At 38.5% G+C, this 16,500-nt stretch overlaps 1 protein-coding gene across 1 annotated transcript; it reads right to left on the reverse strand.

Annotated features, from left to right (window-relative positions):
• Positions 1 to 8: 8 nt before the first annotated feature.
• Positions 9 to 15,395, reverse strand: LOC114627242 (zinc finger protein 120). The gene is made up of 4 exons (XM_028774952.1): positions 15,309 to 15,395; positions 4,431 to 4,557; positions 4,175 to 4,235; positions 9 to 3,013 (listed from the first exon to the last, which is right to left on the reverse strand). Exons 1-4 carry the CDS (start codon positions 15,381 to 15,383, stop codon positions 1,969 to 1,971), a joined length of 1,308 nt encoding a protein of 435 aa, XP_028630785.1. The 5' UTR covers positions 15,384 to 15,395; the 3' UTR covers positions 9 to 1,968.
• Between the last annotated feature and the right edge of the window lie 1,105 nt (positions 15,396 to 16,500).

The following is a 16,500-nucleotide window of genomic DNA, read 5'->3' on the forward strand; positions in this document are numbered from 1 at the left end:
GATAGATAGATAGATAGATAGATAGATAGATAGATAGATAGATAGATTTTCCAAATTTCCCCAATAATATTTTTAAATCGAACTTTCTCTTATTAGACATCTCCTCTCATGAGGGCTCTCACCATTGCTCACTGATCCAGTAGACCCAGCTATATCTTCCTCTATCTTGTTAATTGTATTTTCTATTGTCATTCCTGTCCTTAGTGACCCAGGCCCAGTGTTCCTTTTCCTTGGGGGGTCTTTATTTCTTTTAACTATTAAAACTTGAGGTTTCTCAAAAACATTTCCTGCTTCAAATATTTCCTGGTACAACATAATCATCATGAGTTGGCAACAATGTCCCAGAGAACAATTAAGGCAGTCAGCCTCCAAAGACTCCCTTGAAGCATTATGTCTGAATTGACTGCTTGAAAAATGCAGTAACAGGCAAACATGCAAGAAAGAGCAACGCCATCTGTCTACGAGAATGCCAGAGGTACATGACTCAGATTGAAGGTACTCCCACAGCTGTAACTGTGTCATGCGGCCATATTCACAACCATGTTGTACCTGACACTGAATGCAAGGGTGTTAGCTACAGATCTTTCCAAATCCTTTAGTCCTAGATTCTTTTCACTATCAGTTCTTTAAGGTCCTCAAAGACTACTGCGGTATGCAAAGGCTTTAAAGATGAATTATACTCTAAACGTTTACTCTTGTATAAAGATACCATCAAGTGCAAAATGTTACCATCCTGAGTACATTTATGGTTTCCTTTGCAGTATGACTTTTTCTCATGATTTTTTTAAAGACTACTGCTACATGCAAAGGATTTACCACATTGCATATTCATAGGATTTCTCTCCAGTATGTGGTTTTTTATGTACACAACTGTGTTGTAAAACAGCTTTATCATGTTGATTACAATTTGAAGTTTCACTCCAATGTGGTTATTCATTTAAGTATTTAAAAATGCCTGTGATATGCAACTGTTAGAAACAAGTAAAGGAGGAAACTTGTCCTAAGTACTGCATTTTTTTTGTTATCAGCCTCCATTTAATCATATGGTGTACCTAAGTTCAAGTTCCCTGGTGCTGGGGTAGCTGAGGACTTCCCAATAGCAGATCAGCTTCCATTATTCATCTTTGTTCATAAAAACATATTGACTGTCCCTAACCATGGCTTCTGTTATGCATCTTTTGTTCCTCAAAACATAATGCCTGTTCCTAACCACAAAAGAATAAATATATATATATATACTTAGTTAAACTGTATAATTGACATAGATCAACTAGATAAGGAAAGCCCTTATCCCTAAATCCTGATTGGTGAAAACCAATGGAGCTGTAACTTGGCACAGATATTTCTGGTTTTCAAACTTAAAAGCTCTATAACATTCTTGCTTTGGGTGGGGAGATGGATGGGCAGCAGTCACAGTTCAGTATCCAAGTGTGTTTTGTGGCCCTGATATATCAGTAGCAGCTTATAAGTACTGGTCATTAGCATTACCTGAGTTTGAGTTTTGTTGGATCTCAGAGGACCCTCAAAAGCTTTACCACATTGCTTACAATCACAGAATTTTTCTCCAGTATGAATACTTTCATAATAATGAAGACTATTGAAATATGCAAAGGCTTCACCATATGAAATATACTTAATAAGGTTTCTCTCTGGTATGAATTATTTCACGATAATGAAGACTTATGAAATGTGAAAAGGCTGCAGCACATTAAATACATTCATAGGGTTTCTCTCCAGTATGTATTTCTTTCATGATGATGAAGACTACAGAAATGTGCAAAGGCTTCACCATATTAAATACACTCACAGGCTTTCTCTGCAGTATGGTTTCTTTCATGCCTTTGAAGATTACTGACATGCAAAGTCTTTACTACATTGATTACATTCATAGGGTTTCTCTGCAGTACGTGTTCTTTTATGTATTCAAAGATGATCATGATATGCAAAGGCTTTACTACATTGGTTACACTAATAGAGTTTCTCTACAGTATATGTTGTTTTATGCATTTGGAGATTACTGTTTTGTGAAAAGCCTTTACCACATTGATTACACTCAAAGTATTTCTCTCCAGTATGTGGTCTTTTATGTATCCGGAGACTACTGTAGAATCCACAGTCTTTACAACATTGACTACATTCATCAGGTTTCTGTCCTGTATGAATTCTTTCATGCCTTTGAAGAGAACTGTGACGTCCAAATGCTTTACCACACTGATTACATTCATAAGGTTTCTCTCCTGTATGAATTCTTTCATGCCTTTGAAGAGAACTGTAGCGTCCAAAGGCTTTTCCACATTGATTACATTTATAGGGTTTCTCTCCAGTATGTGTTCTTTTATGTACTTGGAGACTATTGTGACATGCAAAGGCTTTACCACATTGGTTACACTCATAGGGTTTCTCTACAGTATATCTTCTTTTATGATATAGGAGACCACTTTGATATGCAAAGGCTTTACCACATTGCTTACATTCATAGGGTTTCTCTCCAGTATGTATTCTTTGATGTATTAAGAGATGACTGTTTCGTGCAAAGGCTTTACCACATTGGTTACATTCAAAGGGTTTCTCTCCAATATGTGTTCTTTTATGTATTTGAAGATGACTGTGATGTTCAAATGTTTTACCACATTGATTACATTCATAGCTTTTTTCTCCTGTATGAATTCTTTCATGCCTCTGAAGATGACTGTGGCGTCCAAAGGCTTTACCACACTGATTACATTTGTAAGGTTTCTCTCCTGTATGACTTCTTTCATGCCTTTGAAGATAACTGTGATATGCAAAGGCTTTACCACATTGGTTACACTCATACGGTTTTTCTACAATATGTGTTCTTTTATGTATTTGGAGAATACTGTGATGTGCAAAGGCTTCAAAATATTGGATACCTTCATAGGATTTCTCTCCAGAATGAATGCTTTCATGCCTTTGAGGATGACTCTGATATGCAAAGTCTTTATCATATTGAGTAAATTCAGAAAGTTTCTCTTCAGTATAACTTCTTTCATGCCTGCAAAGATAATTGGCATATGTGAAAACATTTCCACATTCAATACACTGATGAATTATTTTTATGTGTACAAATTACTTTTACAATTTGGTCTAATTGTAAAGAGAAAGTCAGTTGTAATATATTATCACTCTAGTGACATTCACAGGGTTCCCTTTCATTATGGGTTGTTTTGCAATCTTTGAAGATACATGGGATGGGAAGAGCATGGGTTACATGGCTCATATTTATTGCATCTTTTTGCTATAAGAGGCTTTTCATACACTTGAAGAGAACTGAAAGAACTCAGAGCTCTACTACACCAATTGCAGTCATAAGTTTTCTTATTGTGTGAGTCATACTACATTTGCAAAGTGAACCAAGACAAACAGAAGAATTCCATAGTCCTAGTACTCAGAGCAATTTTCTGCAGTACAAGTTTGTGGATGTCACCAGTAAAGTTAGAAAACCAATTATTTGTAAGCTTGCAGCACATTTAGAAAGGCTACTCAAAGTGGGGAGAACTTTATATCTTCTAATTGTGCTGGAAGGGGAAGAGGTTTGTTGCTTCTTTCAATATCCCTATGTTCACATGGCTTGTATCCATCGTGATATATGACATCTCTATTAAAAAGGATAACAAGTAAAAGGGTTCCACATTGAAATCACACAGTTTGACCTTTTTTCCTCATACAGATAAGGTATAGGGATTAAGGTTTCTCTACAACAGCATTCTTGACTTTCTAAACTACCCACCTCACTAAACTTAGTAACATTATTACAACAATAACACTAGCTTTACTATGAACTATTTGATTATTAAAAGGTTTTGAACATATACTTATCACCTACTCAATGTATATACCTTACAATGTCTAAGTTGTATGGGATTAAACACACTGGTAGTCCTACAGCATAGCTCTATTGGGCTGTGATTCAAATGGTGAGGTCTGTTAAGGCATTGTTTCCTTGTCTTTGTACTTAGAGGAATGCCTGGTAAACACAAATTATATACCTGTCATTGAAGTACGTGGTTTTGTGAAAATTTAATAATCATCTATAACTTAAAGCAGTGCCTTTAAAAAAAAAAACAAAAAACCCTGTTGCTTTTCTTTAAAACTTGCAGGACATACTAAAATTTCTTCCGAGGCATATTCTTATCAGCTTACACATGAAAATTACCTTCCATTTCTTCTAGAACTTTGAAAATGTCCTTCAATATTATGGTCTTTCCAATTGTAGCCTGAAATATAGTACCAGAGAATATATGTTATATTATTGGAAACTAGGCAAGATTTAAGTTACTATTTTCAGAGAACCTTAGAACCATGACTGATTTATGCACCTCATCCTCATTCTCAACTGAAATTACAAAAGATAACAATAACAAACAGTCACCCCCAGATTTTAAAAAGTGAAAGGAATTTCACTGTATTACCTATAGCAGCAAGATTCCTATAGGTCTCCAGCATCACATCTTTGTAGAGGCTCTTCTGAGAAGGATCCAGCAAAGCCCACTCTTCCCAAGTGAAATCCACATGCACATCATCATAGTTCACTACGTCCTAAAAGATCCCATACATGTATATGTGAGAAAGTATGACACTGACAACAAACACTGTAAATGTATACTTCATTGACAAAATATTCATCTACTTCTGGTGCTTACACTAGAATGAAATAAACTCTACTTACTTCCTGACACAAATGATCTAATGTAACCCAAAGTCATCTTAGAAGGAAAGTAAATAATGAATGAGGTTCACTTCTGTCATTTCTGTACCCCTTGAATATGATGAAGCCTTGCAAGAGAAATGGCAATTAGCAGACATAAAGACACATAAGCAACCAGATCAACAGTACTGAGTACATATCAGATAAATTGTATAAACAATTACTAACTAAAAAATGATAAGTACACTGCTTACTCATGCCTGTAACTCCAGCAGTTAAGAGGCAGACCTAGGTGTATATCATAGAGTTGGATGTCAGCCTCATGCATGAAGTGAGTTTCAGAACAGTAAGAGGTACGTATTAGTACTCCAACTCCCCTGCAAAAATCAGTCAAACAAAAAAGAAAGAACTCAGCGGTATTTCCTGAAGTTCCTACAAATATTGTACATTCATTCCAGTTCTGTATTGATCTTCTAGAAACCGGAAGTGCTACAGTTTAAACTATAAGATTAATAAAGATATTACTAAAAACAAATGCATATTTAAACAGTTACAAATGGACAGATGAAAATATTAGCAATATAAATGATGATCAGAAAAAGCAACATAAGGCAGGAGAGATGGCTCACCAGGCCTGTGGCTGGTCATGCCAATAATTGTATTAGGGTTAACTGCCAGTATTTACATGGAGGCTCAAAATATCCATTATACCAAGTTCAGGAGCTCTTGAGAATCAGGCATACATGATATACATATTCGTGTGTATTCATATATTTTGAATTCATTCAAAAAATTAAAAACAAACACAACAGGTAGTAATAATTCCACACTCCAATAATCCAGTGACTCAGAAGGCCCAGGTAGTCTGAATGTCCTGAGTCCTGAGAAAAATAATATACTCTCTGCTAAATTTCAAAATTCAAGATGTGGATGAACATCATCATATGCTTGCATGTACAAAAACCTACATCCCAAGGCCATCGGCTAATAATATAAAAAACAAAACAAGTCAGACATTTTGGCCCACATCTAATCCCTGGACTCTGTAGTCAGAGTCAGATGGATCACTACATTCAAGGCTGGCCTGGTCTACATACCTACTTCAAGACAGCCAGGACTACACAGAGATACATTGTCTTCAAAATCAAAACCAAAAACAACCAAGTTAAAAATATAAAAATACCAGGCTTGCAAAATGGCTTAACATTGAATAACAATTGTTTCTACTGTATCCGATGTGACTTATGGACAGAGTCAATAATGGTGAGTACATGACAGCAGTAAAAGGAAGCTGACTGCTCAGTTTCAACCACAACACACTAGATACAAACAGGAAATAGGTTGAGTGTATAGACACACAAATACCATACCCAATAACTTATCTACAAAGGGCCCTCCTACAAAAACTTCCATATGCTTTTCATAAAAGCCACAAAGAAGAGACAAGTGTTCAAAGACATCATCCTATTTAGAAGCTTTTTTTGGTTCTGTCAAGTACATTGTGACTCTAGGGTCATGGTCATCCTATCATAAAAATATATTTAGTCTAAATTCAATAATCCTAATAGTCTGCAACAGCCACTATATCGTTAAAACATCCAAAGACTCTTTTGACACTCAAGGTAATCTCTTGATTGCCACATCTTGTACAATCAGAAAACAAGTTATATCTTTTCAGCACACATTGGCACAGAATACCCTTTGCCATACCTATAGACAGGAATATGTAAGTTGGACAAAGACAAGAAACTCAAGAAGGCAAACACCAAATTCTGTAGCTCTGTCTCAGACACATGGGCTTCAGTTTCAAAGGGCTTAGATGGCTCTATCTCTTCAACCTCTCATACATCTCTCAGTTTCAGTACGTCCACTTCCTGTATACACGTCTCCATGGCAAATTCCTCATTGCTTAGGAATATCAACATCTTGTGATCTCAAAATACAACTCAGGCTTCATCTTCACAGCATCATGCGATGAACTCTCATAATATCCTCACTGAGGATCGGACTCTGCTAAACAAAGATAGATGGAATAGTGCAGAGTGGGCAAATCCATGACCATACATTTTGCATCCTCTTGTTTCCAGAATCAGCACAATATGCATGAGGCTGTGAAGTTTAGCTTCTAAATTGGGATGTACCCTTCCACACATGGACCATAATTGCAGCAGAAACAACCAGGAAATCCAGGATACCTAGGAATCTAAAATGTTCATATCTCAATACTAGGTGGATTCTCAAATCTAAGAATAACAGGAATAGAAGACCTAGAATAATAGGACTCAAAGGACCAGAAAACATCTTCAACTAAATCATAGAAGAAAACTTCCCCAACATGAAGAAAGAGATGGCCATAAATGGACAAGAAGCCAACAGAACACCAAATAGACTAGACCAGAAAACAAAATCCTCTAGTTACATAATAATCGAAACACTAAATGCACAGAAGAAAGAAAGAATATTAAAAACTGTAAGGGATAAAGGCCAAGTAACATAAAAGCAGACCTACCAGTATTACACCAGACTTCTCAACAGAGACTATAAATGCCAGAAGATCCTGGACAGATGTCATCCAGACCCTTGGGGACACAAATGTCAGCCCAGAATACTAACTATATCCTGCAAAACTTTCAATCATAGATAAAGAAATAAAAATATTTCATGATAAAACCAAATTTAAACAATATATATTACTCCAGCCTTACAGTGGATTCTAGAAGGAAAACTCCAACACAAAGAGAGTATCTATACCAAAGAAAAAAACAAGAAGTTTATCATCTCACAACAAACCCAAAAGGAGAGAATCACACACACACACAATACCACCTCCAATAACAAACATAATAGTAACTAACAATCATCTGTCTTTAATACCCCTTAAAATCAATGGACACAATTCCACAATAAAAAAACATAAGCTAACAGACTAGATACATAAGCAGGATCCAGCATCTTGCTGCATACAAGAAACACATCTCAGTGACAAAGCAGATATTATCTCAGAGTAAAAGACTGGAAAAAAGTTTTCCAAGCAAATGGTTTCAAGAAACAAGAGGGAGTTGCCATTCTAATATCCAATAAAATAAGACTTTCAACCAAAAGTTATCCAACTAGATGGGGAAGGACACTTCATATTCATCAAAGGAAAAATCTACCAAGAGAAACTCTCAATTCTGAACATGTATGCCCCAAATGCAAAGGCACCCACATTTATAAACGAAACCTTACTAAAGCTCAAAATGCACTTTGAACCTCACACAATAATAATGGGAGACTTCAACACCCCACTCTCAGCAATGGACAGATCATGGAAACAGAAACTAAACCGAGACACAGTGAAACTAATAGAAGTTATAAACCAAATGGATTTAACAGATATCCACAGAACATTTAACCCAAAAACAAGAGTATGTCTTCTCAGCACCTAATGGTATGTTCTCCAAAACCGACCATATAATCAGTCACAAAACAAGCCTCAACAGGTACAGGAAGACTGAAAAAATCCCATGCATTCTATCAGATCACCACGGACTAAGGCTAGACTTCAATAACAACAAAAACAACAGAAAGCCAACAACATACCCATGGAAACTGAACAACTCTCTACTCAAAGATAACTTGGTCAGGGAAGAAATTAAAGAGGTTCTAGAATTCAATGAAAACAAAGACATAGCATACTCAAACTTAAGGAACACAATGAAAGCAGTGCTAAGAGGAAAATTCATAGCACTATGTACCTTCATAAAGAAATAGGAGAGATTGTACGCTAGTAACTTAACAGCATACATGAAAGCTCTACAACAAAAAGAAGCAAACAAACAAAATACGAGTGGATGGCAGGAAATAATCGAACTCATAAATGTAATAAAATCAATATATAGCAAACCAATATTAAATTAAGTGGTCAGGTACTTGAAGCAATCCCACAAGAATCAGGGAAAAAACAAGGCTGCCCACTCCCTCAGTGTCTGTTCAATATAGTACTTGAAGTTCTAGCTAGAGCAATAAGACAACAAAAGATCAAGGGATACAAATTTGAAAAGTAAAACTCATGGTAACACTCTTTGCAGATGATAGGATAGTATATATAAGCGGCCTAAAAATTCTACCAGAGAATTTCTACAGCTGAGAAATAACATCACCAAAGTGACTGGATATAAAATTGACTCAAACAAATCAGTAGCCTTCTTTTATACAAATGATATACAGACTGAAAAAGAAAATAGGGAAACAACATCCTTCATAATAGTCACAAATACATCTTGATGTAACTCTAACCAAACAAGTGAAAGATCGACATGGCAAGAACTTCAAGTCTCTCAAGAAAGAAATCTAAGAAGACCTCAGAAGACGGAAAGATTTCCCATACTCATAGATTGATAAAATTAACATAGTAAAAATGGCCAACCTACCAAAAGCAATCTACAGATTCAAAGCAACTCCCATCAAAATTCCAACACAATTCTTCACAGACATGGAAAGAAAAATTCTCAATTTCATATGGAAAAGCAAAAAAAATGCAAGATAGCAAAAATAATTCTTAACAATAAAAGAATTCTGGGAGAATCATCATCCCTGACCTCAAGCTATACTACAGAATAGTGATAAATATATGTATACATATCTGTGTCTGTGTCTGTGTCTGTGTGTGTGTGTGTATATATATATATTCAATCAGTGGAATAAAATTAAAGACCAAGTAATAAATTCACACATCTACGAACACTTGGTCTTTGACAAAGAAGCAAAAAATATATAATGGAGAAAAGAAAGCATTTTCAATAAATGGTGCTAGCCTCACTGGCAGTCTATATATAGAAAAGTGAAAATAGATCCATATTTATCACCTTGAACAAAGCTCAAGTCCAAGTGTATCAAGGAACTCAATATAAAACCAGATAACACTCAATTGAATAGAAGAGAAAAAGGGAAAGAGCCTCAAACTCATTAGCACAGGGGGAAATTTCCTAAACAGAACTCCAATGGCTCAGGCTCTAAGATCAACAATTGACAAATGGGACCTCCTGAAACAAAAAATCTTCTGTAAGGCAAAAGACACTGTCAATAGGACAAATTGGCAACCTACAGATTGGGGAAAATTTTTTTTCACTAATTCCACATCCAATAGAGGGCTGATATCCAAAATATATAAAGAACTCAAGAAACCAGCCTCAAAAAAAAAAAAAATTTAAAATGGGGTACGGAGCTAAACAGAGAATTCACAACAGAGGTCTCGAATGAACAAGATGCATAGAAAGAAATGTTCAAAATCTTTAGTGAACAGGGAAATACAAATCAAAACAACCCTGAGATACCCCCTTATTCCAATCAAAATGGCTAAGATCAAAAACTCTGGTGACAGCAGATGCCAGCACTCTTCAATTGTTGGTGGGATTGCAAACTGGTACAACCACTCTGGAAAACAATCTGGAGGTTCCTCAGAAAATTTGAAATTGATCTACCTGAAGACTGAGCTTGGGCATCTACCCAAAAGATGCTCCACCATACCACATGAAGGTATGCGCCTTCATGTTCATAGCAGCCCTATTTATAACAGCCAGAAGCTGGAAACAACCCAGATTTCCTTCATCCAAAGAGTGGATATAGAAAATGTGGTTCATTTACACTATGGAATACTACTCAGCTATTAAGAATGAGGACATCCCGAGTTTTGCAGGCAAATGGCTGAAATTAGAAGATATCACCCTGAGTGAGGTAACCCAAAACCAAAAGGACATGCATGGTATGTATTCATTAATAAGTGGATATTAGCCAAAAAGTACAGAATACCTAGGATATACCCGACAGAACTTAAGAAATTTTACATGGTTGTGAATTTTAAAGTAAGGAGAAGTTAATGGGAGGTGAATGAAAAAAAAAGGAAGAAAAGAAATAAAAAAAGAAAGAACATGACTGCTCCTAGGTATCCTGGAGGACAAAGTTTACTATTCACAAAAGGGAGAGCATAGCCAGAACCAGGAACATCTGGGAGAGTCCAGAGTGGACAAATGTAGAGAGAGAATGGAAGGAAGGAAGAAGCAAGAGGCAGATTAAGAGATCAGGATAATAAATGGTAGATGTAAAAGAGCAGGTAACCAACACAGCTGGATCACATGAGGGATGACACTGGGAGAAGAGCAGCCCTAACACTGGGCTAGAGGACAAGGCATGCCAACCATACCCTGGATCGGGGAGGGACTGAGGTCAGCTGATAGAACTCAACAGGCAGGTCTGCTTTGACTTGTTAAATAGGCTCTTCAGCCATTTGTTCCAGGGTTTAAAACTTAATAGTAGGGAGAAAGGAGGATGAAATGATTTAATTATACTCTCAAAAATTATTTTTAAAAGTTAAAAACATGTGCCAGGCAGTGGTGGCCAACACCTTTAATCCCAGAACTTGGGAGACAGAGGAAGGCAGATTTCTGAGTTCGAGGCCAGCCTGGTCTACAGAGTGAGTTCCAGGACACCCAGAGCTACACAGAGAAACCCTGTCATGAAAAAGCAAAACAAACAACAACAAAACCGAAACAAAAAAAAAACCGAAAGAAAAAAATGCTTTATAGTCCAATATTGTTTGGGACTAAACATATGTCCTAGAGCCCATCAAGTACTGCTCATATTTTTTCACTCATATTGTGTATTTTTAAGCCAGAAAAAATAATACTCCTCTTAGGCGCAGCCACACCACTTCATTTAGATCTTGTGTTGCTTTAACTAGTTTAAATACAGAAATTTGGTTTCTAGAAATAAGTTCGGTTCCTCATCCAGATTCCTAATACCCCTGATCTCGGAATCTCCTTGATGGCCAGTTTGGATTTTTACTGGTTGTCTAAAACTGATTACCTGACTCCTCATTGCTAGTACCAACTACTGTCAAAGCAGCAAGGCCCTGACTGTCCTTCTTCCCTTCCTTTTCTGTGCTGTGATTACACCAGCTTCAAAGTTGGTCAGAGAACTCAATTCTTACACAGGTCCCTCTTTATAATCCCCTCACCCCAATCCAGGGACGTTGGACACTCATTCACTGGTCTCTTTTTTTTCCTCACTGACCAGTTAGAGTCCAACCTGAAAGGAGTTGCAAAACAGTCTTCCAAGCACCAGGCAGCAGAGAGAGGCAGGATCAGGAAGATGTTCATAACAAGTCTTAACTATATAGCAGAAGGAAAGGGTAAGCTATAGAAGATATTGCTCTAAACAAATACAAATACAAAATCTCTTTAGAAAAAGGAATGAATTGTTTATTTTATGTATACATTGTAGGTGTCTTCAGACACCAGAAGTGGGCATCAGATCCCATTACAGATGGTTGTGAGCCACCATGTGGTTGCTGGGAATTGAACTCAGGACCTCTGGAAGAGCAGTCAATGCTCTTAACTGCTGAGCCATCTCTCCAGCCCCAGGAATGAAATTCTTAATGAATGGGAAACACTGGAGAATAAAAACGAGACCAGAACAGCAACACATAAAGGAAATGAAATTTTAAAACTAACACCAACAATTCACTTTGTAAAAAGATAAATGCTGACTTAACTGGGCCAATGAGGATTGCATATACCTATATACATCCCTTAAATAGAAATTCAAGCCGGGAGGTGGTGGCGCACGCCTTTAATCCCAGCACTTGGGAGGCAGAGGCAGGCGGATTTCTGAGTTCGAGGCTAGCCTGGTCTACAGAGTGAGTTCCCGGACAGCCAGGGCTACACAGAGAAACCTTGTCTCGAAAAACCAAAAAAAAAAAAAAAAAATTCAATATTTATTCGTTCCAGCTAACATAGTCAACTTGTACACCCACCAGTAGGGTATGTTTTTATTTACATGTGTATTAGGGTTCTCTAGAGTCACAGAACTTATGGAATATCTCTACATATTAAAGGAAATTACTAGAACCAGTTACAGTATGCACTCCAACTAACCCAGCAATGAGCAGCTGTGAAGGGGAAGTCCAAGAATCCAGTAGTTGCTCAGTTTCAGGAGGGTAGGTGTTTCAGCTGGTCTTCTGAATAAGCTGGAATCCTGAAGTAGTATCTATCTAACAGATGTGCTGGCAAGTAATTGAAAGCAAGAGAAGAGGAGAAAGAAGAGGAAGAGGAGGAAGAGAAGAAGGCCTTCCTTCTTCCATAGTCCTTACGTAGGACTCCAGCAGAAGGTGTGGCCCAGATTATAGGCGTGTACGCCCACGTCTGGATTTGGAACTTGCTGTATCCCTGGCTGGCCTTGAACGCAGATCTCTTCTGTTTCCTGGGATTCAAGGTGTGTATTACTTTGTCTGGATCTAAGCTTTGCATGGCCCCTAATCCTCAAGATCTGGATCAAAAGCTTGTGCCATCCCATGTCAACATCCAAGTCAGAAGCCTGTGTCTTCTAGTCTCAAGATCTGGATAATAGGTGTGCCCTCAATTTCTGGATTGTAGTTGAAGATATAGTCAAGCTGAAAACCAGGAATAGCCATCACAATATGCATAAATTAATAAATGCTGGAAAATTACAAAGTCATTCACCCTGTCTAAATTAGGTCCTCCTTCATAATGGTGATGCCCACAGCTGACTCCTTTGAACTTTAGTCTGTGGTCAAGCTATTGCCTTCCTTGTTTCATCTGACAGCATACACAGTAAACTGTTCTTCCTGTTCTGGTCTGAAGGCAAAAGGTATGCTCCACTGGCAAAACCCTTTACCTGTTACTGAAATGGATGTGCAGTGGTGGCACACATCTTTAATTCCATCCAACACTTGGGAGGCAGAGGCAGGTGGATTTCTAATTTCGAGGCCAGCCTGGTCTACAGAGTGAGTTCCAGGACAGCCAGGCTTACACAGAGAAACTCTGTCATGAAAAACAAAAAAGCAAAAAACAAACAAACAAAAAAAAAACCAAAAAAAAGAATTTAGGAATTCTCATCAACAGTAAAAGCAAGACCATTGCCTGGGCAGCATGAGACTGGGATCAAAGGTACCTAAGTCAACATAGCTTGTCTTACAAACATTCTATAAAAGGGAAGAAGATGCAACTATCCTAGAATATATCTTCCCCAGAGAGGAATCACTCCACAAATGATTACAAGATTAATTAAGAAAAATCTCTGTAATGACAGCATGCATTCAGCTCTGTCTAATGCTCAGAGAAGAGACAGCGAAGAACAGATTTTACATTCCACATATGCTGTCAACCCTTAAGTCTCTTTTAGGTTCAGGCCCTTGGTTATGTTTTAAACAATTTAAATATAAACTGTAAACTGCAAGTCCCACAGATAGGAGAAAAGATATAACCAGAATTACTTCTTAAATACACCAGTGCACTGAAACAGCAGGCCACTCTTCGGTGATGGGGTCCTGAGTTGGAGGTGCCAGAAGATAGAACATAGGAAAAGTTCTTGTACAAGCTCTGTCTTATACCAAGTAGGCTTCTGAAGAATAGCATTATGTATACGTCTTGCAGGGGGAAAACAGAATAAAATGGGAGACTTCTGTGAAGTCAGCACAAACTACCATACAATAGGAAAAACACCTGAGGGATCTAATAAAAGAAGACCACACAAGAGGAACACTGAACATCTCAAAAACATTACTGATCAAGCCCACACTGGACTTGGGACTGATAACCATAGCCTCATGTGGTAGAAGAGCTGGGATCTCAGGATCTGAAGCACCCCAACCCCAACGGCCCCCTGACCCCAGACCACTACCAGCTCTCCCAAGACCTTCCTTGCTTTAGAGAAGGAGCTCTATTTTATTCTCGGTACATCAGGGCCTTAGAGAAAAGTTCCTAAAGCCTAAGGCCTCAGAGACAGCCTTGCTTCACCAGGTCAGTCCTCAACACAACACTGTTCTTCCTTTTCAAAGAGTTGTCACCAGGTGTAATCTTGCCCATGTGGCAAAATTATGCTTTTCTCAAGAAGAAAACCTGACCTTTATTGCACACCAGGCCTTAATGTTGGTGGTGACCCTATATTGCCCCCTTTAGCAGCTTGTTAAGAGGCCTGTTCTTTGATATCAGGATGGGCCTAGTGGCTGACTGTAAACCAGAGTTGTCTCTTTTGTTACGGTTTGTAGACAAATGTCTGGACAATCCTGGTAAAGAAACACGTGTATACTAGCATCCTATTCTCTAACGGGTCTAGATAGCATACTATGTATTTGTGGGGTGTTTTAGAGGCAGTCTTCCCTCAGCTACATTCTACTTGGTGTCACTATATGCTTTACTAAATCCTTTACACCATCAATTCTACCCTTCTACACCACAGCTTAACATTGGAGTGCTACCCAACACACGAGATGCCTTTTACAGCCTCCACAAAATAAACTCTAAATGGATTTTATACCTACATGTAAAACGGCTAAATGCTAAGGCCAGAACTTACTGAAGACACTAGAAAAACTAGGACTCTCCGAGTTTGGCATCCTGCCAAGGATGTTTCTACACAGAAGCCCCTACCCAAAGTGCTCTATGCAGATGCAGCCACCAAGTGAAGTTATTACGAGCCCACCAACGGGTCCAGGGAGAGAGAAACAGGACCCCAAGGAACCACACAAGTCACAGCTTCTGTCAGGCTGCTGCTTACCACGGAGCACCAGGGACGACCCAGCACACCAGCTCCCTCTACTCAGCCGCCTGCTCCTCCCCTTTGTGGGAGATGGCCCTGCGCTTACCATGTCGGGACTTCTGAGCTTGCCCGAGCTCTCCGCACCCAGGAGCGGCACACGGACCACATCAAGCAGAAACATTCAAGACTGTCAGCTTCAAAGAGGAACTTGCACGATCGCACCCGGAAGAGCCCGCCTTCTCTTTTGAGTGGCAGATCCATCTATCTGTTCTGATTGGCTCGTGAATCCTGAGTGACATAAGCACCACCCATAGGATTAGAGAGTTCTGAAGGGACACAGCGGACTAGATCCAGGCACAGGTTGCCAGCCCGAGGCCAGTCCTTTTCCGGATCTGTAGAAATTTGCATTTCAGTACCATTTGTGTCTGTCCTCCAATTGCTTGCCGGTCTGTTTTCCCCACCCTTGTCAGGGGAGGACCCACAACTCCAATTTGCTGTTGCTCAATTACCCGCTTCTCCCCTTTGTGGGCCATGCAAATTTGGAGCTTGCCTGAGTTCCAATCACAACACTCTGTAGGCACGTCCCCTTCTTCCTCTAGGAATCAAGGTCCATAATTTGCATAGCCTATTTCACAACTTACAGTGAAGTTATCAACCTGTCCCACAAGTGGAAGTATGACCAGAATATTAACAACTAAAGAGGAAGTATAGGAGACATGATTTTTGTTTTGTGTCTTCAATCTGGGTTCAGGTAAACTGCAAGTACTTTTCACTTGATGGCTATGAGACAACCCGCAGAGTACAGTAGGAAACACATGACAAACACTGTGGAGCACCGTTGTTAACCAGCAAGTCTTCCTCACAGGTAGGTAAAGCAAACAAATAAACAACTAGAAAATCCACAGCCGCATTAGTAAAGGTTCTCTAGATGAACAGAACTGATAGAATCAGTCTCTCTATTATGTAAAAAATGGATTTATTTAAGAGCTCAAGGACTGCGTGGTTCAACAGACCACACAGTCAGTCCCTGCCTACCTGTGGAAGGTTAAAGAATCAAGTAGTGGTTCAGTCCATGTGGCTGCATGGCTCAGCTGGTTTTCAGTATACATCAGAATTCTGAAGAAATAGGCTCTAATACCAGTATAAAAAATAAAACTGCTAGCCAGAGATAGAGAAAGCATTCAAAGAAAAAGAGGTATCTATCTCCTTCAGTGGCCTGTATATATGGCCGACACCAGAAGCTATATTCTAGGTTAAAAGTGGATCTTATCAACTCAAAAGATCCAGATTACAGAAAG

This window comes from Grammomys surdaster, unplaced genomic scaffold, assembly GCF_004785775.1.
Source record: "Grammomys surdaster isolate TR1022 unplaced genomic scaffold, NIH_TR_1.0 251, whole genome shotgun sequence".
Taxonomy (NCBI): domain Eukaryota; kingdom Metazoa; phylum Chordata; class Mammalia; order Rodentia; family Muridae; genus Grammomys; species Grammomys surdaster.

Coding starts and splice junctions, on each gene's coding strand:
- LOC114627242 (XM_028774952.1), bottom strand. CDS start 15,383: ATGTTTCTGCTTGATGTGGTCCGTGTGCCGCTCCTGGGTGCGGAGAGC. Junction 4,236..4,430: donor TAGGAATCTTGCTGCTATAG/GTAATACAGTGA, acceptor ACTATATTTCAG/GCTACAATTGGAAAGACCAT. Junction 3,014..4,174: donor AGTTCTAGAAGAAATGGAAG/GTAATTTTCATG, acceptor TTATCTTTGCAG/GCATGAAAGAAGTTATACTG.